At 37.5% G+C, this 26,749-nt stretch overlaps 7 protein-coding genes across 7 annotated transcripts; 2 read left to right on the plus strand and 5 right to left on the minus strand.

Moving 5' to 3' along the window:
• Positions 1–12: 12 nt before the first annotated feature.
• On the minus strand, positions 13–6,158 carry LOC110734218 (E3 ubiquitin-protein ligase ZNF598-like). Its single transcript, XM_021914275.1, has 7 exons — positions 5,505–6,158; positions 5,044–5,373; positions 2,563–2,771; positions 2,420–2,468; positions 2,236–2,325; positions 1,973–2,035; positions 13–1,886 (listed from the first exon to the last, which is right to left on the minus strand). Exons 1-7 carry the CDS (start codon positions 5,670–5,672, stop codon positions 303–305), a joined length of 2,493 nt encoding a protein of 830 aa, XP_021769967.1. The 5' UTR covers positions 5,673–6,158; the 3' UTR covers positions 13–302.
• A 1,171-nt stretch (positions 6,159–7,329) lies between these two features.
• Positions 7,330–9,650, minus strand: LOC110734220. The gene has a single exon (XM_021914277.1). It carries the CDS (start codon positions 9,466–9,468, stop codon positions 7,486–7,488), a length of 1,983 nt encoding a protein of 660 aa, XP_021769969.1. The 5' UTR covers positions 9,469–9,650; the 3' UTR covers positions 7,330–7,485.
• Positions 9,651–10,823: 1,173 nt separating this feature from the next.
• LOC110734221 (tRNA:m(4)X modification enzyme TRM13 homolog) lies at positions 10,824–14,852 on the minus strand. The gene is made up of 9 exons (XM_021914279.1): positions 14,577–14,852; positions 14,424–14,489; positions 14,045–14,335; positions 13,718–13,931; positions 13,566–13,623; positions 12,284–12,370; positions 11,950–12,084; positions 11,707–11,845; positions 10,824–11,393 (listed from the first exon to the last, which is right to left on the minus strand). The coding sequence occupies exons 1-9, from the start codon at positions 14,648–14,650 to the stop codon at positions 11,159–11,161; spliced, it is 1,299 nt and encodes a 432-aa protein (XP_021769971.1). The 5' UTR covers positions 14,651–14,852; the 3' UTR covers positions 10,824–11,158.
• Positions 14,853–15,558: 706 nt separating this feature from the next.
• On the plus strand, positions 15,559–16,354 carry LOC110734224 (ubiquitin-40S ribosomal protein S27a-like). Its single transcript, XM_021914282.1, has one exon. The coding sequence runs from the start codon at positions 15,626–15,628 to the stop codon at positions 16,094–16,096; it is 471 nt and encodes a 156-aa protein (XP_021769974.1). The 5' UTR covers positions 15,559–15,625; the 3' UTR covers positions 16,097–16,354.
• An 880-nt stretch (positions 16,355–17,234) lies between these two features.
• Positions 17,235–20,316, minus strand: LOC110734222. Its single transcript, XM_021914280.1, has 9 exons — positions 19,829–20,316; positions 19,591–19,624; positions 19,227–19,457; positions 18,867–18,956; positions 18,268–18,333; positions 18,086–18,177; positions 17,943–17,990; positions 17,749–17,856; positions 17,235–17,621 (listed from the first exon to the last, which is right to left on the minus strand). The coding sequence occupies exons 1-9, from the start codon at positions 20,110–20,112 to the stop codon at positions 17,582–17,584; spliced, it is 993 nt and encodes a 330-aa protein (XP_021769972.1). The 5' UTR covers positions 20,113–20,316; the 3' UTR covers positions 17,235–17,581.
• Positions 20,317–21,858: 1,542 nt separating this feature from the next.
• On the minus strand, positions 21,859–24,362 carry LOC110734223. Its single transcript, XM_021914281.1, has 8 exons — positions 23,500–24,362; positions 23,374–23,407; positions 23,077–23,301; positions 22,897–22,986; positions 22,711–22,776; positions 22,510–22,601; positions 22,321–22,368; positions 21,859–22,174 (listed from the first exon to the last, which is right to left on the minus strand). The coding sequence occupies exons 1-8, from the start codon at positions 23,808–23,810 to the stop codon at positions 22,060–22,062; spliced, it is 981 nt and encodes a 326-aa protein (XP_021769973.1). The 5' UTR covers positions 23,811–24,362; the 3' UTR covers positions 21,859–22,059.
• A 788-nt stretch (positions 24,363–25,150) lies between these two features.
• Positions 25,151–26,701, plus strand: LOC110734114 (short-chain dehydrogenase reductase 3b-like). The gene is made up of 2 exons (XM_021914170.1): positions 25,151–25,393; positions 25,526–26,701. The coding sequence occupies exons 1-2, from the start codon at positions 25,380–25,382 to the stop codon at positions 26,307–26,309; spliced, it is 798 nt and encodes a 265-aa protein (XP_021769862.1). The 5' UTR covers positions 25,151–25,379; the 3' UTR covers positions 26,310–26,701.
• The last annotated feature ends 48 nt before the right edge of the window (positions 26,702–26,749 follow it).

Here is a 26,749-nt window from a genome sequence, read left to right on the forward strand (position 1 = left end):
AAAAAAAAAAAAAAACACAAGCACACCAATAAGAATTGGGATAAATAAATTTCTTTCTATCCAATGTATAAATTTTGTATAGACAATTGTCATATCATGACGCCATGATGGGCGTTAAGTCGTTAATGAGCTTGTTTCAACTCAACGTAAATTATATCTTCAAAAACCAAAACACAACATGCTGCACAAGAGGCCAAAATAATTTCATGCAAACGATCAGTGCATGGAAGGGAATTGAGACGCTTCTCCCTCAATACTTAACCAAATCTCAAAAAAATTAGCCAAAAGGCTCAAAACCATCATCATTTTGTAAAAAGTCTTTGACCAGCTCCGTTGCGCCAAACACTGTGTGCAGATGACCCTTCTGTACTAGGATCAGTAGAAGAATTGTTGACATCTATAGCTGCTGTACTATAGTCATCACCAAGGCGAATTCTGTGGAATTTTGAGCTCTTCTTTTTCTGCTTGCTTCCTCCATCTACTGAAGTGTGACCAGCTGTACTTCTAGCCCCTTGTGCCCCTGGCAGGATATTGCCACGCATTACAACTGGCTTACCAGTCACTGCTATAGTTGACTTCCCTCTGCTAGGACGATAGCCATCCTTTTCCAATACCTCTGCCTCTCCTTCAGAAGGCTTGAACTGAGTCTGCAAACTCTTCACAGTACTGATGACACTATCTGCTAATGTCTCCTTTGAGCGACTATTCTGAACATCATTCACCTTCTTTCCTTTATCCTTCCTTGAGCTACTGCTTCCTTTTAACTGAAGGTTGTCATTGCCCCAAAATGTCTCCTGTGATCCATCACTCTGACATATAGCATTATAGGCCTCAAAGAGTTCCTTTTGCTTTCGAATATCTGGGCATAATCTAGCCATGTCAGGAATAAGGTGTGTCAAGTCAAACTGCTTCACATATTGAATATATTCCCATGTGTCAATTAAGCCTTGGCGATACTCTTGAGAGATTTCCTTAAAAGCGCTATATTTGTTTTCATCATAATCAAGTGCAGCTCGCATCCTCTCTACCAAAGACTTATTTGAAGTTTGGACATCCTCTGTCTTCTTAGCTTGGGGCCTTTGGGCAGTAGATTGCAACCTGCTGGGTTGAGCTGCTGACACTGGCGGAAAATCAGATACTGGATCAAAAGATTTACTTTCAATGAGATTAGGAGCAGAGTTAGAGTGACTCAACCGATTGCCACTACCTAAGCTTCTTGAACCCCAAGAACCACCCACAGCGAGGCCAGATTCTGTCACTGGCCGGCCATGCAAAGAACTAGCATAACTAGACGACCCAGAACTGTTGCCTGGCTTGACTTGACTAGAGCCAGAAGATAGAACGGGAACAGGAACAGGAGCAGGAGTGAGAGCAGGAGCAGGAGCAGGCCAAGCAGATGAAGAAGCTGAACCAGGACCACGACTATTAGCTAACCTAGGCTGGGCAACGTTAAGAACATTGGTCTTGTTTTTACGACGTAGACGAGCTGCCATAGTATCATGGGATTCATGAGATTTTTGTTGGCTGCTGCTGGGTGCAGTTGACAAAGGAGGGAATGAAGATACACCTAGAGAAGCATCAGCTGAAGTAAGAGAGACAGCCTGACGATATCTTGAAGATGGTTCGGAATCAGTAGTGCTTAGCGAGTCGAACGGCTGAACAAGAGGGTCAATGTCACTTGATTCTGTACCAGCACGAACTAAAGGTTCAGCAGTAGATGATGCTGATGAACCAGCCACTGAATCACTGGCATTAGTTCTATCAAGACTGGCCTCAATAGCCCGACTAAGCTCATTGTCTGGAGAAGATTCACGGCGGAAAGACCGTCGCCGTCCACGCTGATGTCCCGCTTCATTACTGCTTCGATATCTAAAACTAGTTGGTATCTGCATGCAAAACAAAGATGAAGCAGTCAGAATATAAGATATCAATAGGGAAACACCAAAAGCTTTTCATGAAAATATCGAGATACCTGGAGAACAGCATTACGCTTTGATCTAGACATGCGACCTCCATGTTCCATTGCATTATGTCTCTGCATTAGGCATCAACATATAAAAGACTCAGTTGTCATGACGAAGCAAAAGCTACCACGTAGCAAGTCTGATTTCACACCTTTGCAAATCACAGATAACAAAATGAGGAAAGAAAAAGAGCAGAAGCAGAGTGCACAGAAGAAGAGCGATATCAGGATTAAGCCATTTGTAAACCTATAATGCATGCTAAAAGTATAACCTTTATCTCAGCTTCTGATTGGAAGACAATGAACTTTTTCGTAAGGCATGCTTCATCTTCACACAAGAAATGGTCATGACGAAAGTGGGTCTGTTGCAAACACGCAAGCATGACTAAGAGTTTAAGACATCTTAAAGAAAATGCACAAGGACATTTGAATACACTGGGGAAGAAGATTGCTTGCCTCCAAGTCATCATAATCCTTAAAATAATCATATTGACCAGGATGTTGCCTAGAAAATAGTTTACGAGAACGTCAAACTGGTCCTTTCCTCTGACAATTAGATCAAGATATCATAGACATAAAACAAATGAATTCAATCTCACCTTTGACAAATATGACAGGTGTAGTGTTCAGTTGACATATGAGAATACAGTTCATTCTCTCCATAGAACGAAGTTCGACAAAATTCACACATAGGATGCCCAGCAAAACCTCCCCTTTCACTTTCTGTGCCATCTACCTCTGAGTCGCCTGTTCTCTTATGCTGATTCAACTGTGCTCTAGTGTAGAGCTTTTGCTCGCAAATAAATACCTATTTTTGCAAGGGTAGGCATAATAAGAAAATGCAAATCAGGGAAGAAACCTTATACTGAAAGATACAGTCCAGATCCAAAGTAAAACCAATTGTACACCACAAAAAAATTACTCACAAACTTCAATACCAGAAGACACCAAAGGTTCAAAATTAGAGAATACAATTTGTCAAGGCATTCAATTTATGTTGGACGCTATAGAGCCTGCTTATGTAAAACAAATCGAAGATGGAAAACTAGATTCACACAATAGAAAGATGGTATGCACTACAGATAACAGCAGGCTTCCTGATTACTCTCTAAGAAGTTAAACTATGAATAGGCAGTTTGCAACTCAAACATTTAAGAATAACATAAGCATTATCTCACTTCCCTGTACAGCAAATATATTAAGGTTCTTATAATCATTCTGACATATAATACGAGTCAAACAAATACCCCTTTCAGATCACAAACAATAGCAGAACAAGAATTATCGAAAGATACACATTGTAGATAAGGTCTATTAAAAGCATACATCCATACTATTCACTGTCAAAAAAGCGTAAAGGCTGTTTAAGATAACTATCAATGGGAAACAATTTTGATAAAGAGAAAACAGTAGTCAAAATTTATTCTAGGTGTGGGTGTTACTAGACCTGCACAAATGGATGGGCCCCCACTAAAAGCCCTGACCCAACCCTAAATTAAAAGGGCTGAGCCCGTCCAATAAATAAACTAGCTGGACTTTTAAAGGGGCATCAAGTAATGGACTTTAAAAGGGTAGGGTAAGGTTTTAAAAAGGGCCCTAAAAGGGTCAGTATCCTCAATATACTATCAGTCATTTTGATTTTAATCTTCTAACTCAAATACAAACCCTCAAAAAATCCCCAAATTACAAACCCTAAAATTCAAGCTTCAACATAGTCTCTCTCCTCTACTCTCTTTTGCAGGATCCAAAGCAGAAGCATAATACTTCATACTAAACCTCGTCTTCGTCAAATAAACCGAACCTCCTCTCTACTAAAAAAAAAAAAAAAATACCAAAAAAAAAAAACTCAAAATCACCGTCAAAAATGGCGGAAATGGACAGAAAACCTATGATTAAACGGGTCATCGGTCATTTGGGTGTGGAGAAGGTGGTTTCAATTGGGTAATATGATTATATTTGTTGATGATGTGGCTAATTTGTACTTCTATAAGAAATGAACTACGAAAGGTGGTTTTAATTGGGTGAAAGGATTATATTTGTTGATAACCTAGGTTCTTTATGTCTCATAAAATATTCAAGAAAAAGCTGCCAATTTTAGTTGCAAATTGAGCACTGGTGTTTAGTGAAGACGAAGACCAAAGTTTTACTGCCTTTAATTTATTAACTTCTTTTAACTTACAAGTTACAAGTTTGAACTTGTTGGCTCTATAAGGCCCTTTAAGGCCCATTTAAAGATCCTTTATAAAGTTTCTATGGGCCGGATGCAATGATCCATGACCCAGCCCGGCCCACTTTTATTGGCTTTGACCCTAGCCCAGCCCAGCCCATTAAAGGAAGGCCTGGATCCAGCCCGTTGAACAGGTCTAGGTGTTACAGTTACAATAAAAGAAGAAAAAGCTATAACTAGTTAGCTACGAGAATGATCGATGACTAGATGAAATGCATAGAAGATTAATTTCCAATAGGTAGTGGAAAACTCTCTAAACATGCTTGGAAGTGAAAACCATCCAGCAAAACAAACTCTATCTTTGAGAGAAAATTTGCACAAAAGCCAACCTGGAAAACAATTCACATGAAATTTTCTTTAATATATTTTGAGGGGGATTGATCAACCCCATAAGGCCTTAAAGAACATTTGAATGGCAACCACCATGAACATTGTCTTTGGAAAATGTCTGACCTGACCTTGGTTTCATGGATTTGACAAATGATTTATTTGAATCCTAAAGAACTTTTGTTTAAATAAAAAACTTGGAATTAGAACTAGAAGCAATTCAAATTTCAAATAAAAATAAAAAACTTGGAATTAGAACTTTTGTTAAACTTAGGAAGCTTGGAATTAGAACTTTTGTTAAACTTAAGAAGCAATTCACTGAATTTGTATTTGAATTGCTTCTCATTCTAATTCCAAGTCTAGTTCTTTGTATTTAAATTGCTTCTCGTTCTAATTTCAAGTGAATTGGTTCGTAAATTTACCAAAAAAAAAAAATAAAAAAAAAAAAAAAAAAAATAAAATAAAATAAAAAACAAACAAAGGGCAGGCTTGTTCTAAGAGTTGCAGTTAATAGAATGAAGTATACCTTCCTGCCTTCTAAACAGAGGTCGCACATGAAGAGGCGATGTTGGTGAGATAAGTGAGACTTAAGCTGGCCAATATTTCTGAACCTCTGCCTCTTCCTATACCCACCACCTTGCTGCGGCTGCGGCTGCGGCTGCGGAGGTTGTTGTTCCTCTTTGTCACAAAGACTACAAGAAAGCCTGCACATAGCCCTGATCATCTTGTACTGCTCGGCATCGTCGAAGAAGGATTGAGTGTCTTCATGATACCAGTAAGAACCCACTTGACCTTCCTTCACTTGCGACGGCAACTTCGAAAAGTCATTCACCATTCGAGTGTAATCACCCATAGCCTGCGACCGCCCAAATTCCACAACCAACAAACTTATATATAAATGCCCAATTTGACATGAAATAGTAGAGATACACCCAAAATTGATTTATGATTGAAAAAGATTATTAAAAAGAAAAAAGAAAAAGCAACCTTGGTAACAAAGACGCGAGTGCAGTCGGATTTGCAAATACAGCAGCGTTGATCATCGCAGATAAATCGAAGGCGAGCGACGCAAGTAGAGCAGACCTCTCGATGACCGCAAGGCCCGTAAGCAACCCATTCTAGGGTATCGGCACAAACAGCACAGCTATCGTCCATCTCTTACTTCTTCTTTGATTCAAATTCTGAGGTGGTGGGTGAAATTGGGAAATTGGGGAACAACTCTCAACTTTATTAGGGTTCGTAGATCCAAGTAAGCGGAGGAACACCAAGAGAGGAGAGAGAGGGATTTAACTTAGGAGACCGGGATTATTCATATTCCTACTCGTAATCTTTATACTTTCTTTATTTTTTTTCTTTTCAATACCATATAAATTCACGGGCCAACTTTGAATTTGATGACGTTGGGTCGTTGGCACGTAACTTGCAAAATGCTTGGGCTACAAGCCTACTACGTATAATCAGTCTTGGGCCGTTGGTAATAAAAGGTTTTCAGTTTTTTTAATACTTACTTTCTCCGGGTTTTTTTTTTTTTTATAATTGCAACAGTTTGACTTTTATATTATTCATGTGCTCCACTTTGACTGGCTTTGATGATTTATAGCTATGTAAAAATATAGTCATGTGAGATCTTATTAGATTCGTCTCGATTTACACTATTTTAATATCAAATGTTTATAATTTTTACTTATTGGTAATTAAAGATATTAACGATTGAAATCATGCATCGACAAGCGTGAAAAAAAAAAAAAAGACTTGTTGCAACTATAAAGAAATAGAAGAAGTATAATCGTTAATTTCATGTAATGTGTCGGGACATAGATGGTGTCCCGAATCATCACATTAATGTCATGATTATGTATGCTTAATTTTGGTATGATAACATGTAATACGACCATAGTTTAGTAGCTAATACTTTACATTTTGAATTTGAGGTGGATGTTTCAAATATTGTAAAATCCATGATTTTTAAACAAATGAAATTAAACACTCAAATAAATGTGGAGAGCGTCACATACCATGTAAACCTTGTATTTTTTATTTATTTTTTTAATATATAAGGTATCTCATCCCAAATTCTCAATATCTCATATTATTGTTTGTGTAAATTTTAAGGAGTAAAGAAAGTTGGGAGAAATGCTCTCTGATTCTACAACAATTGTTGTTGCCCTATAAGGCAACTCATGAAGTGATGAAATTAGAACAGACCATATCCTTATCTCGCTATATATTTTTCATATTTAAACTGCCAAAATCTTACCAACATCTTAAATTAAAAATATGAATTTGTTTTCAAGTACATAATTAGAGCTCTCTCTACTCCAAAATTAATTTTAAAATTTATTTAAAAGGCTTAAAATTTACAAAAACCTCTTAATGGGAAGGAATGAATGTCAATCATAGGAAATTAGTAATCTGCCAATATGTAATTGTCAAATGTAAATCTAGTAGGAGTAGAAGTAAATCCTATTCGTACTCTGTATTATTTAAATCAATACGTATATAGTTTATTTAAATATCTATCTATAATGATAATGAGACATCTACAAAATTAGGTGATTGTAAAAGTTATGTTAATTTCTCTAAATTTGAAGCGGTGGAGTGTGAGTTATGCCAAATATGCAAATTAATTATGAATTTGATTGTAAAAGTTATGTTAATTTCTCTAAATTTGTGGTTTTCAAGTCTTTATTATTGTTATAGATGTCGTATGGCTATTCATTAATGAAATTATTTCTTTAAAAAAAAAAAAAAGATAATAAGACATCTACAAAATTAGGTGATCCTTATAAACAAACAAATTACCCAATGTACCTTTTTGATACTCTAAAAAGACAATGAATAGAGATAATAAGAAATAACCCACAACCAAGGTCATTTTATTTTATAATTCCCCAGTACAATTTTATATTTTGTTTTAATTTTATTGTCACTAACCATGTTTAGATGGCTTGTGAGTTGTGATTTCACCTTAAAAATCAAAAGTAATCCACTTTGGCTCATCAAATTGACCTTTTAATTCATCACCATCCATCTCAGTATACGCATTAAGGGACAAAACATCGAGCCCTCCCCGAGCGTGCCATGCAGGTGTCCCATTCTCGTACCCATTACACGTCAGCCTCCTCAATCCAGTTCCATCCACCTTGACAATAAACAAATCCCCATATGGCTGAAATTGGTTTGGAAAACTAAGTGGCTCCGCCGTAACCCCACCCATGTTGGTGGTGAACAACAACCATTCTCCATTGGGGCTAAAGCACACGTGGTTTATTCTCTCCAAGCTTGCATCATTTGACCCTTCCACGTGTACTCTTCTTAGGTCCGATCCATCTGACCGAACCAAGTATATCCCAAAGGTTACCGGGTTACTCGGGTCATGCCGGTTTGAAGAAAAAGCAATGACCTGTCCATCAGGTGACCAGCTGGGCATAGTATCAATCCATGCTCCCTCCGTTAACTGACGAGCATTGTTACCCCCGTCAACTTCTCCGTTAACAGCATCCATTATGTAAAGATTCTTGTGGCCCGACCTTCCTGATCGGAAAACTACCAATTTTCCGTCAGGTGAACACGCCGGAAAACCATTGTTGCCGGTTTCCTCCTTGGTGATGATCTTAATCTCAGCATTCTGTACAGTTGAACAGTGAGGGTCAAGGGCGGAAGCATCAAAGGTAATACGAGCTACTTGGACGGAAACTTTGGCGGGCTGAAAGATTGAACCCAAGGAAGTGAAGATAACGTGCTTCTTCTCATCTGTTAAGCATGAGGCCCAGGAGTTGTAGAAGGCTACACGTCCTTGAATCAGTGTCCACCTCTTTGAGCCGTCTGATTTCATGATTTTGAGCCCTCCGTTTGCCTCGAAGTCTGGATTAAATGCGATAAGGTCGCCTTCAGGGGAGAAACAAGGGAATGAACCGTTGATTCTCTGCATTGACAGGGATTTGATGGGAGAAACAACTGGTTCTAGGTTCGGGATTAGTTTGTCTCCTTGTTTTGAATCTCCTCGGAATCGGTGGTACCCGATGAACTTTGACCCGGGGGATATAAATGGGTTGAAATGATGTAATTCCGGGTTTATCAACTCTGTTATCGGTTGGAATTCCCCTGACTCGGTGTCGAAAAGCTCAATATGTCGATGAACTCTACCCTTCCGACGAGTTGCAATGGCGATTTTGTTGGTGCTGTTGTGCATTGCGGCGGGAGTGAAAGCGTGGACACCCGGGGGAGTGACCCGGCGTGGAGATTCAGTGGCGGGGAAATCAACCCGGTAAATGCTCCACCAGCCGTCTTCGGATTGACGGTGAAAGTAGAGAGTGGAATCGCCGGACCAAGAGGGCCAGCCACCATGGTCAGCTAAAACGCTGCGTTTAGCAGGGTCCGATACTGGGAAAACGACAATCTGAGTATTGAGCACCTGGAAGTCACCGCCCCAAGGTTTAGAGCCATAAGAGGCAACAGCAAGGAAGTTTCCGGAGAGAGAAATAGCAGGACTGAAATCGGCACTACCATGTGGGGTCAATCGATTGATCTCACAATCAGTATTTTGGTTATGATTTTCATTAACAGAGGTTGAGTAATAAACAGCAGACCAACTTTTGTAGAGAGAATCGGAAGGTTGATGAGCTGAGACAAAGAAAAGGCGGTTGCCGTGGAGGATTGGACGATCATGAAAGAGGCTTCCCGGTGCAGAGGGGAGTTGCTCCGGCGGGTTGGTTGAATTGGGTCGGGTGAGGTGAACCCGAGGACATCCAGTCCGTTCAGAAATGAAGACGAGGGAGTTGTCGTCGTCTACGAAATGGCCGTTGAAGTTGACAGAGGTACCGTCAGTAAGGCGGTGCTCGGTGTCAAGGGAGATGTGATGGAGGGGGAGTGAGAAGATATCAAAGCCGTAATCAGTGCGGCCGACGGTGGAGAAGATGATGGTGCCACCAGGGTTGGGTGAGGATTCCATTTGCAAACAAGGGGAAGTTGATTAGGACTCCGTACTTATGTGACGATTTGGTAAGGTGATTTGGGAGGATTGGAAGTGTAGCTTTTCAACTGTGAAGTTGGTGTTCAAGTATTGTAGGTATTTATACTGTATGTACTACAGTATCACTATGTGTCGTTTTATCTGTGCTTTAGTTTTTGGGGCTAATGGTGCGTAAGACATGACGTAGCAATTTAGCTTTTTCACTGAAAATTTTATGTTATCTTCGGATGGACGGATGGGATAATCCAAAAGAATACGATACTGTAGAAGGGGACGTAGCTCAAACAGTAGTACGCTCGCTTTGCATGAGGGGTTCGATCCACCGCATCTCCAATTTTTAATTTTTTTTAATTTTATACTTCGTATTTTTTTAAAGTTTCACTTGGATGGTGGATGTTCAGGTGGGATTACAGCAAATATAAAATGATGTTCTGAATGAGAAAGAACATCAAACGATGAGCATCTTTAGTTTGCAGAATATTGCTTAACCCTATGTAATTTGCAGTTATACACTTATACATGTCCATATGGGGTTTGTTATTATTATTATTATTATTATTATTATTGGAGTAGTTTTATACTGTATTTTGTTTTAGGAAACCATCCAGCTTTCTTCTCAACATCTATAATCTGCATGTCCGGTCAAATTCAACAAAAGCAGCCACCTTTATATTTTCTCTGTTCTTTTGATATCGCATCACTTGCCTTTTAGGGAAATTTCATAAATATTGCACCACTTTCATTTTAAGACAAAAAATATCTATATTCACAGTACAAATATTCAACATGCCCTTACTTTTTATTTTTTCTTTACATTACATAGACAATTTTGCATTTTTACGTTTCTCTCTCTTACTTTTTCCCATTACCAAATTTTGCCTCCAAAACCCCTATAATGCAATAAAAAAAAGAACGGAAGAAGTATAAAAAATTAAAAGCACATCAGCATAATGGAATGCATCTGAACTTGTTTAGCGTCTACATTTTGGCATTTTGCAGTCAATTCTGATACTGTATTAGTTGCTGATCTTATCATTTGGTTTAGGAGAGAATCTACTTTGTTACAGATATCACTTTTGTGTTCACACCTACATACATGCATCAACCACTCAGCTACCTTGGTTTTTGTTTGACCAGGCACGAATGCATGATTTATTAGCTCACTCAGCTCTATCACTACATAGAATTATAGAAATGACATTGACAGATTTCAGATTAATGAACTAGACAAACCACTGCACCAATGAACTGTGAAAAGCCCAGAAAATCGGTATAAAATTAATGTTGACTTTGTTTTAAATGTAGACTATTTTTAAGTATTTGCAAGCGTTGGATGATAACAATAGGTAATTGATATTACTAAAACAAAAACAGAATTACCCCATGTCAAATGCTGGTAAACATGGTATATAAACAACCACGATTGAACAACAAAACTTTGCATCATCCAGTCACACTCGACATAACAGCAATTTTACTATCTTGGCCCAGTTTAAAACTTAAAAGATATCATGCTTCTTCAAAATCAAGATTTTGTTATGCCATGGCTTCACTATTTTGGCCTATTAATGCGTGTTATATCACTACACCAACCAAGCAAAGTCATGAGTTCCATGCATTTCTTCAAATTGGTCTTCTGCAAGCCCTCCATTAGTTCAGTGGTGTAGGGTTAATTTGTAGTTGGTATTTCTGCCTTCGCAATAAGTAAACGATTTTCAGGGGAAATATCTGATGGGACATACTTGACAAGTTTAGCTTCCAGTCCACATTCCTTAATCCACATTAACCTCCCCATGTCAATGATATCCTTGCACATGAACCCCAACGCCGCTCTATCCATTGCTTTCATGTTCCTTGTATAATCTTCAACTCCACTAGCATCTCCGCCATTCTCATCATTATCACTATAAAAGCAGAGAACTGTCAGAAAAATTTATACTGTATAAAAAAATAAGGGCAAAATGGATTGAAGAAATTAGAGCATGCTCTTTTCACCAGGATAATAGCTACATACATACGTAGTATAAAACTTTATTAAATTGATTCCTCGAGCTAGAAAACTTTATTATAATTATTAATACAGGTACAAATAACTGAAATAAGTAGAAAGTAACAGCCTGTTACTCATTAGCGGGCTTCATACAGGGAAAGATATAGCTGGAGAAAAAAGAGGGGGTGGGGGGTAGGTTTAACATTCAAAGATACTAAATATTTTACCTAGGTGGCACAGGAGATTGCAAAGAGCCGTCATCAGAAACATCTGATCCATGATCAGCATCAACTGCCCAACTGGTAAACCATGTGATAGCATGGAAATGTTCTTTAGTGATTCCTAAATTACTTAAGTATTGTTTATCTGCAAGTGTGAGGAAAGAAAAACAAAGTTCAGTTGAGGATTAATAAGATATAGCTCAAAGGGTATAGGATTGAAGAATAAAAAAACTAATTACAGTAAGTTACTTGTGTAATGTTTCCACTGGCATAGATGGTGGCAACAAGTTGCCACAGCAATGCTTCTGAGGTGAGGACGAACAGATTGCTCTTTCCCATTATCTTGATCAGGATGTTCACCAAGACAACATCTAAGGGTTAAATCTGCACTACGCCACACATTGTAAGCTCACTGCAATTCAAGTCATTCAACTCCTCAGCATGTTCCTCTTTCCCTCCTTTTTCTGTTTTTCAGGAAGGGTAGGGTGAAAGGGTAAAAGGGATCTGCTATACAAGAAGGCTGACTTGTATCTAAGTGAATGGTAATTGCTTATAATAATTCAAATGAAATTAGATTATGCACCTGTAGCAGGTCCACATAGATGTTTACCAATCCCCAAGTAAGGTATTCCTTTCAAAGACTCAACAGCATCCAGATTTAAATCTTCAACTGCATCAGTGAGCATCGATACGCGTCAAGAGGCAATTATGACAGACAACATATAGCACTATCTAATGTTCTAATAATCCTACAACAGCTAAACATTAAATTCAGCACAATGCTTCAGAAAAGTATTACTCCCTCCGTTTTATATAATTCTTCCTATTTAGAATCTTTTTGTGAGATGAACTAGGTCAAAGTAGGAAGAGCAATATGAAGCGGAGGGAGTAAATTATTAAGCGGAGATCTTGTAATGAACCCACTAAGCTACCTATACACTTCCAATACAAGAGAAGGGGCAAGTTAAAAGCAACTCAAGGAGAAGACAGACATGCTGCTGCCACAACCATTGGGGGAAGAGGATAACATGGGAGAAGAAGACAGCAGTAACTAATTAAGGTGCAGTCGTGCTGGTACTTACCAGCTTCAAACCTTCAACGAATAGTGGGACATTTTGGCACCTAGGGCTCTTGTAATATATAGGAAATGTGTAGAGAGAAGGAGATAATGTGATTCGACACTGCTTAGCATTGGAAGATTTGTAAGAATTGTAACCTCAAGTTACTATCTACTATCCAGGAGAGTTTTAGCTTCAATCTACTCCTCTTCTTGTAATCAGAATTTCATATCAATCAATTGAATCCCAAATTCAATCTTAGATTCTCTTGAATTATTTACAATTACATCGAGTTTATTACAGATCTTCTCAATTGTATCTTGACTTCATTATGTTATACGAAGTATAAGAATAAAATCGTAGTCCTGATTACCATGAAAACATTACATGTGAAGAGGGAAAACTCAAGATTAGGAGAAAGTTGTGAATGCTTAGGCATGACTGCCGCATAGGGGTACTGCCGGGTACCCAAACTGTTAAGAAAATAGTAAATGTACTACGTGTTATTCTGGCCCTCTAGGTGCAAGGGTGGGGATTAAGTAAATCATCAGGATGCTGAACCCCAAAGAAAAAGAAAAAAAAGAGCAGTATTAATAATGATACAGGTTAATAAGCTCTTCTCAAAGACATTTCCACAATGAAAATTAGGTTAATGCCACTTCAGCAACAGTTCTAGGTAATGCAACAAAGCTCAGAAGAGGATATTTCTAGGTAATGCAACAATAAGTTACTATACAAAAACATAACATAGCTCACACGAGGATAAAGGCCTTAAAAAACCAGACATGAGGTTTTAGGAAACCTTACTGTCGATTCTCAAACGCTCCAATGCTAAGTTGTCTATTTGTCGTAGACTTCGATCAGCCTAAAGTTGAAGATACTAAGATATATGAGCATAAATATAATGAGTTTAGTTACATCTTATATGAGCATAAAGAAGTGTTTCAATGTACACTGACCTTGAGCTTGTATGCCTTACGCTCAACCAAATAGACCTTATTGATCCCATAAGAATCAGCTAATATCTGGGTTAAGTAACCCCTGCCAGCTCCAAACTCAACAACAGCAGAGAGATCAGATTGACAGTATTGCTCAGACAAAACCCCAAAATCCTCCAAGTTGCCAAGAATCGACGCCTGTTGGCGGACATGCTTCTCTTGGTATGGCAATTTCCTTAAAGCACAAACAAATCAAGTGTACCAATCAAACCAACAGCATTTATCTATGCATACAAAAATAAATTCGATTCAGTGAAACACGAAAAAAGAAGACAGAGAAGCACATACCTGTCATTCTGTCTCTTAATCCAGACATCACAGGCATGAGGTATCCTATAAGAAAGCTCTATATCCTTACAAATTAAAGTATGAAGAGAGCGGATCTTGGAGAGTAAGTAAGAAAATTGAGGAATACTCAAATTATAAACCCAATTTCGCTTCATCTCAGAAGTAAAGTCAGCATCTTGTTGCTGTTGATTAATTCCTTTTTGGTAATAAGGTTGGAGTGACAAAGTCTGTGATTGTTTCAATAATGGGCATTTCTTAAGGTGTCCCTCCATGTTTTCTTCAAGCACACAACTTTCACAAATTCAACAAAAACAATATAAATATAAAAGCATAGAGAACAATGGGCATGACAAAACATAGTAGTGTATTAATTTCTTACTGAGAAGGGTCGATTGAGCATGGAATCCACTTTCCATTGGACCTACTGCTATGATTCCCGCAGAATCTGTTACAAGTTATAATTTGCAGAATCAAATAACAATATCAATTAAGAAGATTAGTACAAAGAGGGGTTTAATTAAGGGATACTTACGGGGAATCATTGAAGGGAGTATTTGCACAGAATCTGTTCTTCTTGGGCAGCCAATGTTTGCAACGTTTCTCCATTCTTCGGCAGTCCCAGTCCCAGTTCGAAGAAGCAAATGCCGCTTCTGTTTGCTGCTCCGTATTACCCACAACTCCTCTTTTATTGTTTTGGCCCAACTTTTGTTGGTAAAAAAAAAAGGTTGTTCAGGTTAATTACCGTACCCATCAAAGCATAACTACTCCATTAACCTTCTTTGTTTAGTTAGTAAAAAAAAAAAAAAAAAAAAAAAAAAAAAAAAATCAATCTTTGTTTGAAAACTCAATTAATTAAATTAAGTTAAAACCTACATTTAAAAGCGGAGGAAGTAATTTTGACTATAATAAGGTCAAGTGTCCTTTGAGGTTATTGATGAGAGGCGTGTAAGTAGCCGACTAAATTAATGTGGAGTAGTTATAAGAAGAAACAAATGGTTCCAACCACTCAAGTGACCTCCAACAATTTTGTAGGGTTGAGAAACACTTCGACTCGTATTTTCTAAGTTAAATTTTTTGAGAATTCTACAAAAATGACGGCTATAATTCATGCTTTTAATCTATTTTCAAATATAACTTAAAAAAACTACTCTGTATTTTCTAATATATCTGGACATGATGTCAGATAATCAAATGAAGATGGGGTTTGCATCTCGGGGTAATAAAATATTATTTAGAACCATATATATATCCATTACTCGGCCAGAAAAAAGGCCATTATGACCTTGAGTTAACTATGAGAGTCTGTCTTCAAAAACAAAAATTATGAGAGTCTTGTATGTAATGGACTAAATTGATAATTAACACGAAAAACGGATAGGTCTAACCACACATGAGCTTGTTAATATTTAATTAACTTTTCCAAAAAATGAGTGAAATTAAATTGGAAGAACCGTACTGGGTGAAGACCCGTATAGAATAATATGGTAATTGGTAGAGCAGTTGGTATATAAATAGGGCATTTGGGAATGCAGTGCGCCGGATCCTAAAGGGTAAAACCTCCTCCACAGAGAGAGAGAGAGGATGCAGATATTCGTGAAAACCCTAACTGGGAAAACAATAACCCTAGAGGTTGAATCCTCAGACACCATCGACAATGTGAAGACTAAGATCCAAGACAAGGAAGGCATCCCTCCAGACCAGCAGCGTCTCATCTTCGCCGGAAAACAGCTTGAAGACGGCCGCACTCTCGCCGACTACAACATCCAGAAGGAGTCGACCCTTCACCTGGTGCTTCGTCTCAGGGGTGGTGCTAAGAAGAGGAAGAAGAAGACTTACACAAAGCCCAAGAAGATCAAGCACAAGAAGAAGAAGGTTAAGCTCGCTGTTCTTCAGTTTTACAAGGTTGATGATTCTGCCAAGGTTCAGAGGTTGAGGAAGGAGTGCCCTAATGCTGACTGTGGTGCCGGTACTTTTATGGCTAACCATTTTGATCGTCACTACTGTGGTAAGTGTGGTCTCACCTACGTTTACCAGAAGCCCGCCGCCGAGTGATTCTCCGTCCATTAATAATAGTTATCTTTTTGGGCAATTTTGAATCTTATTATGGACTTGTTTTTTGCTCTTAATTTTCCAGCTTTTGATTTAATCGAATGTTGAAATGACATTGTCTTTTTTGCTGAGGATTTGGGGGATTTGAGTTTATCTTTTAGAATTACAAACTAATGTTGGATATTATTAGCTTGTTTATGCTACTTGACGCTTTTTGGTACATATTGGTTTAATTTATGAAGCAAACAATTCTACAGTGAATTGCCCTGCTCTATTTTTTTTTTTTTTTAATTTGTGATGAAATTCTCCTTAACTCTTGAGAGTTATGCCGTTATTATTGAATAAGTTTTAGGCTTTTAGCTAACATTGTTTAGTCTTGAGAGTTTACACTTCTGGGCATATGTTTTGAAGTTTAGTTTGCCAACAGGGTCTGAACTCTGAAGGAAAGAATGTGGTGTTGATTTGGTAAGGATCAAACTTTAAGCTTTATTTGGGCAGGGTATCTGATCGGCTTATGTCAATCTTTAGAGCAAGCCTTCGTTTTAGTTGGTTTATTCAACATTTTGAGTTGGGTGGAGGGAGGGGGGGTGACTACTTGTATCCAGAAGCCTTTGATTAAGCTTTAAAACCACTGTGACAGTAGTAGAGCTTTAAGCACAGTTTATGCACCGATAGGCTTCATACTCTATCTATTAAGTATCGCTTATTCTTGTCGAATATGATCAGAGTAGACCACATCAGAAATATTACCATTATTATTATGTCGCCTTCTTCAAGTGAAGAGAAGGATCCTTGAGCACATCCTCTGCGACAAAAGTCATTGGGTACTGTAGCATTAATTTGAAGCAAACACCAGTGGTATATAGTTCTCTGCACATTCTAAATGAAATGAAAAGTCATTGGGTACTATTAATCCCTCGGTAAGGCTTCGGGCAAACTAGGTTGAGGACTCAGGAGTACATCAATTATTTTAAGTGGTTAAAGAATGGAATTGACCATAAAAGATTTTCTCAATGAAACTAACCTTTTCCATGAACAGAATACTGGAAGATCATAGAAATATTATTATCGCCTATTAATAAGATTATAGTAATCTATAGAACTTTCCCAGCCTTCTTATCATATGCGAGTAGCTATGGAGTAGTTGATAATGCTGCCACATTCTTCCCATTCTTTTGGTAGTTAATTGACTAATCTTAGTTTTGTTTTAGGGTAAAGATGCTTACAATTTCTTGCATACATCTCAAGAGTTCACCAAAGCTTACATTGTTTTGTAGTCGTTTGATCACGACATAAATGTACCAGGCATGTATATAAGAGTTTGATTACTAACACATATACAAGCTAGTAAGCACAATGCTTGCATATGAACTGCCAATCTTTATATGCTTCATAAGTTCTGGGATATTTGAAGCATATGTTGGTGGTGTCCAAATTGGAGTACTTTTCACTGTGCTATATGACTACTTCACTCTAGTACCTCAGAGGTCAGGCTGCTTTTTGGTGGGGTGATATCCATTGATGTGATCTGTAACACAGCAGCTGTTTATGAAAATGTATAACCATGGAAAGTGATAATTGGCGAAATTGTATCTTGTTTACTACTCCGTAGCAATAAGGTTTATATTACATGTAATCAGGTAAGTAAGTATAACCTGACAAATGCTTGCGGAAACAGCTTAGAAAAAATAGACTTCTGTGCTTTCACCAACATTATGTACACACCATAACAAGGAACGTGGATGAAAGCCATTCCGAGATACCTGCAAACAAGTACATATTATGAAATACTTCTCTGTTCAGTGAACATTCAAACACAGTTTTAGAGAAGGGAGTTTGCTTTAGTTACCATAGAGGTGCCCATGGGGTTGAGAGCTCTAGAAAGGGATAAGGCCACCTGCACCAAACTCTATTGTTAAATGACTCGACTTATAACATATAAACATATGAATTGAAAGAGATTATGAAATCAATCAGGAGAAATGAAAATACCATGTGAAACCAAAGGCATGAAGAATCCACTGGAATGTGATGTATGTGACGCTCCAAAGTATAAAATAGTTAAACCCAAACCAGTGAAATGGCTGAGATGCAGAAAATAAATTAGCTAATCCACCTCTTTAAAAAGGCACAAGTAGTTGAGCACCAATAACAGGAAGTATGATGCTACTTACAAGTGCATTAAGAAGCGAATCAATGACCAGGAAGACTGCATTCAGTGAGTGAATAAATCCTATCAGCTGCAGGAGTATTAAATGATGTTAGTGATCAGTAGTCACACTAGACTAACAGTTTGTTTGGGTAATGTTAAGGGAAGGAAAAGAAGGGGAGGGAAGGGAAGGGAGGAAGATTGATGAGTTTTCTTTCCAAACCTCTCTATTGTTGGAGGGATCATTTTTTTAGAATTTAATCCCTCATTTCTCTCCCCTCCAATTCTCTTCATTCTTAAATTATTATCCAAATGAAAGATACTCTCTCCATTTCCCTTCGCTTCCCTTCCTTTCCCTCTCTTTCCTTCAATCCAAACATACTCTATAGTTAAATGGGCAGAGCCAGGCAAAACTTGAGAAAGTTAAAAATACAACATTGCTGATTCTGGATTCATGATTTCATGAATTATGGTGGTATGTTATTAAGATGTTTGTCTCGTAAGTATATAATGCTAATATATGCATACTACGACATCAGTGTATTCCTATAATGAGTGAGTAGGAATTCTATTTTAAAAACCATTTCACACCAATAGCTCTACTATGATAATTAAAGCACTCACCAAGGTAAGCTCAAATTGTTTTCCTGCCATCATTGGCACCAATATACACCAAAAAACTAAGTCTGTAAGCACTGAAGCTCCTGCAGAAATCTGATAGAAGGATCAAGAACAGGATGAGTTACATTACTTACAACCAATAGCAAGAACATAAAGACTGAAGGGCATAACAACTAAATTTTGCTGTTAGATGAATTAGAAGCTATATTTATTTGCTCAAATGACATTAGGTACAAGGGGGATAAGGAGGGGTTAGCTAATAAATGTAATGCTGCAAAAAGGCAGATATAACTGAAATGTTAGCAGTATAGCAATTGCATCAAAATCAAACAGTTTCATCCGGCAAGGCGCAAACAAACTCACCTGGTAAACAATTAGCATAAGAGACCCTAAGAATCCGACTCCTTGAGCTTCATCATTACTGTCATGATTTTGCAAGCTACTGCTGCCTTCTCCCTTCTTTGAACCCAAAGCAGCAGCAGATTTGCTGCTATCTGAACCATTTTTCAGAAATTTGTCTTTCTCCGCACTTCTTGCTGGTCCTTTCTCTGTAGATGTCATAAAGCATCCTTGGGCAGAAATGATGATCCCAATCTACATGAACGATGAAGCATTAAAAAAAAAAGAGTTCTAGGTATTCTAAGTGCATCCATATTAGGTAATAACTAATAAGGTTGTAAAAACAGGTTGTACAACAATATAAAATGGGAATTATGCAGGGGCATACCGCAAAATAGACCATAACCAATGCAAATGTCCACCTGCAGATGAGTCAATGAAATCGATATTTAGCTCAAACCCAAAGGAAGGATTTTTCAAAAAGTTGAGTACTGCACAGCATAAAAATTTAGTAATAGGTATTATTTGGCAAGAAATTAAAAAACAATTTATATGAAAGGAAAAATGATAATTTAGATAGCACAAATATAAGAAGAAAGATTGAAGAGAGATAGTAGTTGACTTACTGGGTATAGAAATAGAAAGCAAAAAGGCCAGAAAAAAGAATCATCTGGTAGAGAAGGTACGCCATTGTAATAAAGGCTGAAGCTCTGTAGAGAAGAAGCCATTTGGGGTTGAGATTTCTCCAGCAAGGAACCCATAATATTAATTTAGACTGCTTCAAATTCTGGGTTTCATCTTCTCCATTTCTGATTCTTTTCTTGATCAGATTGATCGCAACTGCAGCTGGGATTACAATAATCAATCCACAAACAGGGACTTGCCATTTCATCCAGTAATCAACACTCATCTTTGAGCTCTGTATCTTTTTTCCTTTGCTTTTGGGATTTAAGAAACAGAATTAGGATTAATTGATAATTTGAGACTCATGAGACTGGGACCAACATACAGTACATCTACAGACTACAATAATTTACTGGAGGAGATGATTGGTGGCATCAGGTTCTAATTTCTAAACTCAGTTGTGGTTGGTGGGGTTTTATAAAGATTAGTCTAGTTCTCTAGTACAAGTAACTTGTAATTCTTAGAAAACCCATGCCCTTGTCCGTCCATTATGATACTATAATTAGCAAATTACAACCACCATTAACATCTAATCAGATTGTACTTATAAAGAAGATTTCACCGTGTAGCTAATAATTCTGTTTCGGTATGAAAACAATAGGACCTTCGGCAAGCCGTTTTCGGTGAGAGAAGACTGATCTCGGTCCAAGTGGAGACTGGACCGAGGATTTCCTACATAGCAAACACACGTAAATTAGCCTCGGGGGTTGTGCTGAAGAAGACCCCTCCGATGCTAAAGTCAGTTCAGTGTATTGAGAAAGAAAGCTATGCAAGAGAATTTTATGCTTGAGGTTTGTCTTGAATCCACGTAAGAGGAGACAGTTGAAGGCTTTTATACCTTTGCTCAAAATAGGTAAATTAGGCCCTGAAGTCAAATGGGCTTGCAATGCTGACTGAGTTAGGCTGACTTAGCATGCTTTTGGAGAGTTAAGCCTTGCTTTGGGCTTTTGTCATTAAATCATTTTGACCGGCCCAATTAGAATGACTGAATTGGACCCAAACAAATTATATACGTACTCCATTAATTATTTAACATACGCCCAACATAATTAATAAATCGTACGGGATACTACTACAAGGCTACACTTATCTAAAATTTTGCTAGGAATAAAGTATATATATCCATGTTTGTATTGTTCAATTCTTCCACGGGATTTGTGTAATATTTTTCCTGAGAAGAGCATTTTGAATTCTCTACTCGTATTAACTACTGTATAAGACAATCCTAGTTAAAAAAAAAAAAAATCAAAAAACTTTCGTGAGCTATATATCTACTAGTCCAAACTGGTATTCCTGTATACCCCCAAATAGGTTTAGTTAGGGAGTGTTGAGTGAGCGATGATAAATCAATTAAGGGGTGAGGGAAGTAAGTACACTATCCAACCACCGCACTCAATAGCACACTTTATATGTCACCATGTTTTTTTCCGGAGTACTACATAATTTCACTATGACAACACAATAAACATGCTCTAACGTGCTACCAAAAACATTATTAAATACCAGTATACCACTACACCTACCTAAAAAATCCTGGCAGTTATATTTTTTACTTTCAGATTGTTTTGTTTGGTTTTTTTTTTTTTTACAATCAAGAATATAAAGAATGCTACAGACCCTTCCTTGCGGCAGTCGCAAGTTAATGGGCTCCCGTAAAAATAGTTCTATTAACTTTCCTAATAACAAATGAATTACACTTACTGATTACTGCTTAGTTCTTTACACGCTACTAGTCAAATAGTCAAAGCAGAAAATGTAATTGCATGACCAGCCATATTAATCTGTTATAGCTGATTGGCTAACTGATTTAGCTGCTTAATCTTATTATTGTATCATTGGAGGATGTAATCAATAGCTAATTTAACATTCTTGCTTGTATTATTCGTTTCACACAAGTGACATGCCTACTTGCCTGCTCTATTTGGAATGGCGAAATTTTTTATTTAAAAAACAGATTTTCTCATTCCTCCATGTCTGAAAACATTTCATTTAATTGAGATATAGAGAATCAGTGATACAGTTCAATACTGAAAATAATACTTCAACTTGTAGCTAAATATGAGAATCGATCAATCTCATCTTTAATTCCGAATATAAGTAGAAAGTAGAGTACATATAAGTATATAACCCTCCAAATCTCTTGAAGAACAATAGAAGGGTAGCTGAATTAATACTATGATCTAATGTATGAATGTGGAAATAATTTGGAGAAGAGCAAATCCTTCCCTCGCACGATTAATGCATACAGCCCGTAACAAACAACGTGACATACAGCTAGGACCAGATACCTGCAATATACATAAAGCCATGGTTTGATCAAAAGATATTACAGGATGCAAGGCAATAATGTTGTACTCATAGTGCATCATATCAATTTATGCTAAGATAATAAAGAATATACAAGAGTGATACATTTACACTAGCTATCCCTTACCAGAGAGGAGCCAGAGGTGTTGACAGCTTTAGAAAAGGATATGGCCACCTGAAATGTATGTAATCAAGCTCAAGAAATGACAACAACCAAGTTATGTTGATTACTACTCTATAATAAATACTGTAGATAAGATAGATGGGCTGCGGTGGGAAATGAATGAGTGAAGCTAATAAGGAATCGAGTGCTGACCAAGTGAAACCACAGAGGTGGATGAGCCATTGAAAGATGACATATGCTGAGCTCCACAGCACAAAATAAGCAAGCCGGAACCAAGGAAATGTCTGTTTATTGCACTCAATTTTAGCAACCAATTCATCAAGTTACAAACAGAAACATAGTCCATGTATGTCAGCAGATCGATCATTGAATTGATTAAGCAATAGAACTCACAAGGCGATTAATGCAAGTGTCGAGAAGCAAAAAGGCCACATTCACAGTATGGATGCATCCCATCAGCTGTACAATTAATCAAGTAGAACATATATAACAGTGAAACACCATATATATACAAGTACATATTCAATCATTTAAACGAGAAGCTTGAGGAATTGAATCAAGTAAAATGTAAGGACTGACCAGGGTCAAGCCAAGGCGTGTATTTGAAGACGCAGGGGCAATAATACACCAAAATATAATGTCAGTCAAAATAACAGCACCTCCACTTATCTGCAAATTTACTTGAATTGAAATGGTATGATTAAATATGGATTACTGTACTGTATACTGTTTTCAAATTTATAATAGAGGTATATCAACCTGGTAAGTAATTTGCATAAAATATCCCCAAAATCCAGGGGTTTGTGATGGGTAATAGCAGTGCTGTTTTCCATGATTCGAATCCAATGTTAATGTTGTTGTTGCTGTTGGAATATCTTCAAAATCAAGTGCTCCTCTTCCTGGAGACTCTTCTAAGCAAGGGCTGTCATTCTTGTTATGTTTATGTAATAACCAGCAACCATGAGCAGATATAACACTCCCTATCTGTTATTGTTCAGTATCAGTAGAATTTATGATTGAATCTGTCAGCAGAAATTAGTAAATCAATTTACATACCGCAAAGTACATCATAGTCAAAGAGTAAGTCCACCTGCAAATCAAGCATTAGAGTTAGATACTAACATAGTGGCCTGGGTATATGAATTGGATCGAGAAAAGAGCAAATAAAGAAGTAAAACATACTCGGTGTAATAGATAAAGATGGAAGGACCCCAGTGATGGATATCCCATGCTAAGAAGAAAGCTAGGGAAAATAAAGAGAGCAGCCGAAAGACAAGAAGGTAAGCAGGATGAAATCCACTCCAGCAGCTGGTCCAATAATGTTGACTACTAGGATTATTATTGAGTAGAAGACCATCATACAACCACCTCCTCTTGATTCCAATTTCAGGTTGTGTGTAGTGCTTCCTCCTCCACAGCACATAAACGGAGCCAAATGCTGCAGTTACTACAATAACCACTGAAACGACGCTGTACCAATGCACCACTTCCATCACCCACCCACCTTTTTCACTTTTCAATTCCCAATTTTATCATGTTATCTGCTTTGGTCATTAATTAAATTATAAAAGTGATAATTTAGGACTTGAAATTTACCAGTCCTTATAATTTAGTACTTGCATAATATAAGCATTGATTCATAAATTAAGTAGAGAGTATGAATGGGTGTTTAGACTGACCGATACTCCAAGTGTTTGATATTTCTCCAACGTGTTTACTATCTTTTCTTGCCACCTACTTTTTGTTTCTGCTGCTAACCCACCCCCCCACTGCTGACGCACCTTCAACCCCTTCCAACTTCCCTCCTTTTTCATCAACTATCTACTGGACTATTGCCCATCTTTTGCTAAAGATTATGTTGGATTGGACCACATTTCTTGGACCTATAACTTCAGCCCAACCAGCTTTAGGCCATACCTAATCTCCCAACACTTTTGGTGATAAATATTCAAGATTGAGAACGATTCAACGATATTCGTATACGGACTACGGAGTAGTATAATGTAGTGTTGGAAGCAAGGTGGTAAGATAACACGGAGTAGTAGTGTACTGCGGAGTTCATGGTACCACGTGACACGTGATAAGTTGTGAGTCTTGTGACCTATTCAACAATTATATAGAAATGCTCTACGTTAGTTAGGTGCAAGTGTGCAACGTATTACAAGCCCATGTGCAACAATTTATGCCGACAATAATTGAATATATATATATTTTTTTTTAAAAGAATTAGGATTCAAAATCAGTGATTTATACAAATATAATTTTCTCTTATTTACATACTTCATTAGTTCATTCCCCCCTCCTTTTTAAGAGTATTATATTTAATGGCATGTTGAGATGATTTTTTCATCACAGCAGAGTGATTTTCATTACAGGAAATTTTTTTTGTTTTGGGCAATGGCTTCAACTTACATAGGGATATAATAAAGTTTATTGTATGTGCACATACATATTGTTCTTGAAGCTGACTTTTTAAGCCTAATTAAATAAACCATTACAATTATCATATCGTAATAACATTGATTATTATTAAAATAATTAAAATATATATATAGTAGCAATCTTGCTTGGAAAAAATTAGGGATGTTAAAAACTTACCCGACCCGAAAGGTTTACCTGAAACTGAACTATTTTCGAACTAGTTGAACTCGAGATTTTTTTTATCCGAATTCGATTTGAAGACAACCCGGAGTTAACTTGAAACCGACTTCACTTGAAAACAACAACACTATTTAATTCGGAGTAATTACTCCATATACAAGAACTCAATTATTATCAACAATAAGAGAGAAAAGAAGAAGACAAATGAATCTACTGACTTGTAAAATAAAATAATACGAAGTAATAATCACCCTACCAATGCAGCACAAATTAAGCAGCTGGACAAAATTTTTGTAAAAAATAAATTAGAAGTATTGGGCAACCTAGATTGACAAATATAATACAGTATATATAGTTTGTATATAAAAATATAAGCAAGCAAAAATAGATCCGATCTTCTGTAAACATTAATTTGTGATACAGGGGAAATCTCATCGGAGAAATCAAGTCATACAATCAATATGTCTAAGCCAAGGTATGTTTGCTTACATGTTGGTGCATCTAGTACTATATTGTATTAACATCTATCTATATATATCCTTTAAATTTGGTGGTACGTAGTTAATTAGCTTATAATTAAGTACTTATTGTTATGTTCTGTTATTAGATTGGAAGGCAAGGTTGTTTTGATCACCGGAGCAGCGAGTGGTATAGGCGAGGAGGCGGCAAAACTATTCGCAGAAAATGGGGCGTTGGTAGTGGTTGCTGACGTCCAAGATGAAATAGGGCAACAAGTGGTAGCATCCATAGGCTTAGACAAAGCCAGTTACTACCACTGTGATGTTAGAGAAGAGAAACAAGTTGAAGAAGCTGTTACTTACACCTTACAAAAACATGGCACCCTTGACATCCTCTTCAGCAACGCCGGTGTCATTGGCCCATTATCCACCATCCTTGACTTGGATTTGGCCGATTTAGACAACACCCTTGCCATCAACGTCCGGGGGGTGGCTGCCACCATCAAGCATGTGGGCCGGGCCATGGTCAGCCGAAAGATCCGTGGATCCATTATATGCACGGCTAGTGTATCGGCCTCCGTAGCCGGCGTAGGGCCTAGCACGTACACGGCCTCAAAGCACGCGGTGGTGGGATTGGTAAAAGCGGCAAGCAGTGAGCTGGGTGCACATGGGATCCGTGTGAATTGCATATCTCCTTTTGGAGTAGCAACTCCCTTGGCTTGCAATGCATACAACATGGAACCAAGTCAACTTGAGCAAAGTTGTGCAGCAATAACTAGCTTAAAGGGAATTGTCTTGAAGGCAAGGCACGTTGCTGAGACTGCTCTATTCTTTGCTTCCGATGAATCCGCCTTTATCAACGGCCATAACTTGGTGGTAGATGGCGGGTTCACCGTAAGTAGTCACAATCCTGCTCCTCCTCCTAAGTTATAATTCATGTTTCTGCCATCTAAATAAATCCATGATGGCAGAAACATGAATTATTAATTAGTTTAATGTCACCAGGCCATTCAATATAATACACATTTTGTCGTTGTTCTATCAAGTATGGTATATTGGTACGATATTTGTTGGTATGTGCTTGTTTGCTTATTACGTGGGCAGTGTCTTTTGAAATTTGGGATTACATTAATCCATGATCAAGCTAGGCTAAAAGTCAAAACATATGGAGTAAATTATTGTTTTTGGTTCTCATTCACTAACGTTCTTTGTACATTGTAATAACTAGTACTTTAATTTGTACCTTTGTATATTACTAATAGGTGTGCAATTAAATTATCCGCACTACACAAATCATAGCCTTGTTTGTACTCCGTTTATCTATCATCCGACTAGATTTAATTTATAGCAATGGTATTGAATTAAATAAAGAA

The sequence above is a fragment of the Chenopodium quinoa genome, unplaced genomic scaffold, assembly GCF_001683475.1.
Source record: "Chenopodium quinoa cultivar QQ74 unplaced genomic scaffold, ASM168347v1, whole genome shotgun sequence".
NCBI classification, from domain to species: domain Eukaryota; kingdom Viridiplantae; phylum Streptophyta; class Magnoliopsida; order Caryophyllales; family Amaranthaceae; genus Chenopodium; species Chenopodium quinoa.

Excerpts from the sequence above, each read along its gene's own strand:
- LOC110734218 (XM_021914275.1), bottom strand. The coding sequence starts at position 5,672 with ATGGACGATAGCTGTGCTGTTTGTGCCGATACCCTAGAATGGGTTGCT. Across the intron at positions 2,772-5,043 it reads TCTGTTTAGAAGGCAGGAAG|GTATTTATTTGCGAGCAAAA; the intron begins GTATACTTCATT and ends TTGCAAAAATAG. Across the intron at positions 1,887-1,972 it reads AGCGTAATGCTGTTCTCCAG|ATACCAACTAGTTTTAGATA; the intron begins GTATCTCGATAT and ends TTTTGCATGCAG.
- LOC110734220 (XM_021914277.1), bottom strand. The coding sequence starts at position 9,468 with ATGGAATCCTCACCCAACCCTGGTGGCACCATCATCTTCTCCACCGTC.
- LOC110734221 (XM_021914279.1), bottom strand. The coding sequence starts at position 14,650 with ATGGAGAAACGTTGCAAACATTGGCTGCCCAAGAAGAACAGATTCTGT. Across the intron at positions 14,336-14,423 it reads TGCTCAATCGACCCTTCTCA|TTGTGTGCTTGAAGAAAACA; the intron begins GTAAGAAATTAA and ends AATTTGTGAAAG. Across the intron at positions 12,371-13,565 it reads GGAGCGTTTGAGAATCGACA|TTGAAGATTTAAATCTGGAT; the intron begins GTAAGGTTTCCT and ends TCACTGATGCAG.
- LOC110734224 (XM_021914282.1), top strand. The coding sequence starts at position 15,626 with ATGCAGATATTCGTGAAAACCCTAACTGGGAAAACAATAACCCTAGAG.
- LOC110734222 (XM_021914280.1), bottom strand. The coding sequence starts at position 20,112 with ATGAGTGTTGATTACTGGATGAAATGGCAAGTCCCTGTTTGTGGATTG. Across the intron at positions 19,458-19,590 it reads TGGTTATGGTCTATTTTGCG|ATTGGGATCATCATTTCTGC; the intron begins GTATGCCCCTGC and ends TCGTTCATGTAG. Across the intron at positions 17,857-17,942 it reads ACCCCATGGGCACCTCTATG|GTATCTCGGAATGGCTTTCA; the intron begins GTAACTAAAGCA and ends ACTTGTTTGCAG.
- LOC110734223 (XM_021914281.1), bottom strand. The coding sequence starts at position 23,810 with ATGGAAGTGGTGCATTGGTACAGCGTCGTTTCAGTGGTTATTGTAGTA. Across the intron at positions 22,777-22,896 it reads CACGCCTTGGCTTGACCCTG|CTGATGGGATGCATCCATAC; the intron begins GTCAGTCCTTAC and ends TTAATTGTACAG. Across the intron at positions 22,369-22,509 it reads CACCTCTGTGGTTTCACTTG|GTGGCCATATCCTTTTCTAA; the intron begins GTCAGCACTCGA and ends CATACATTTCAG.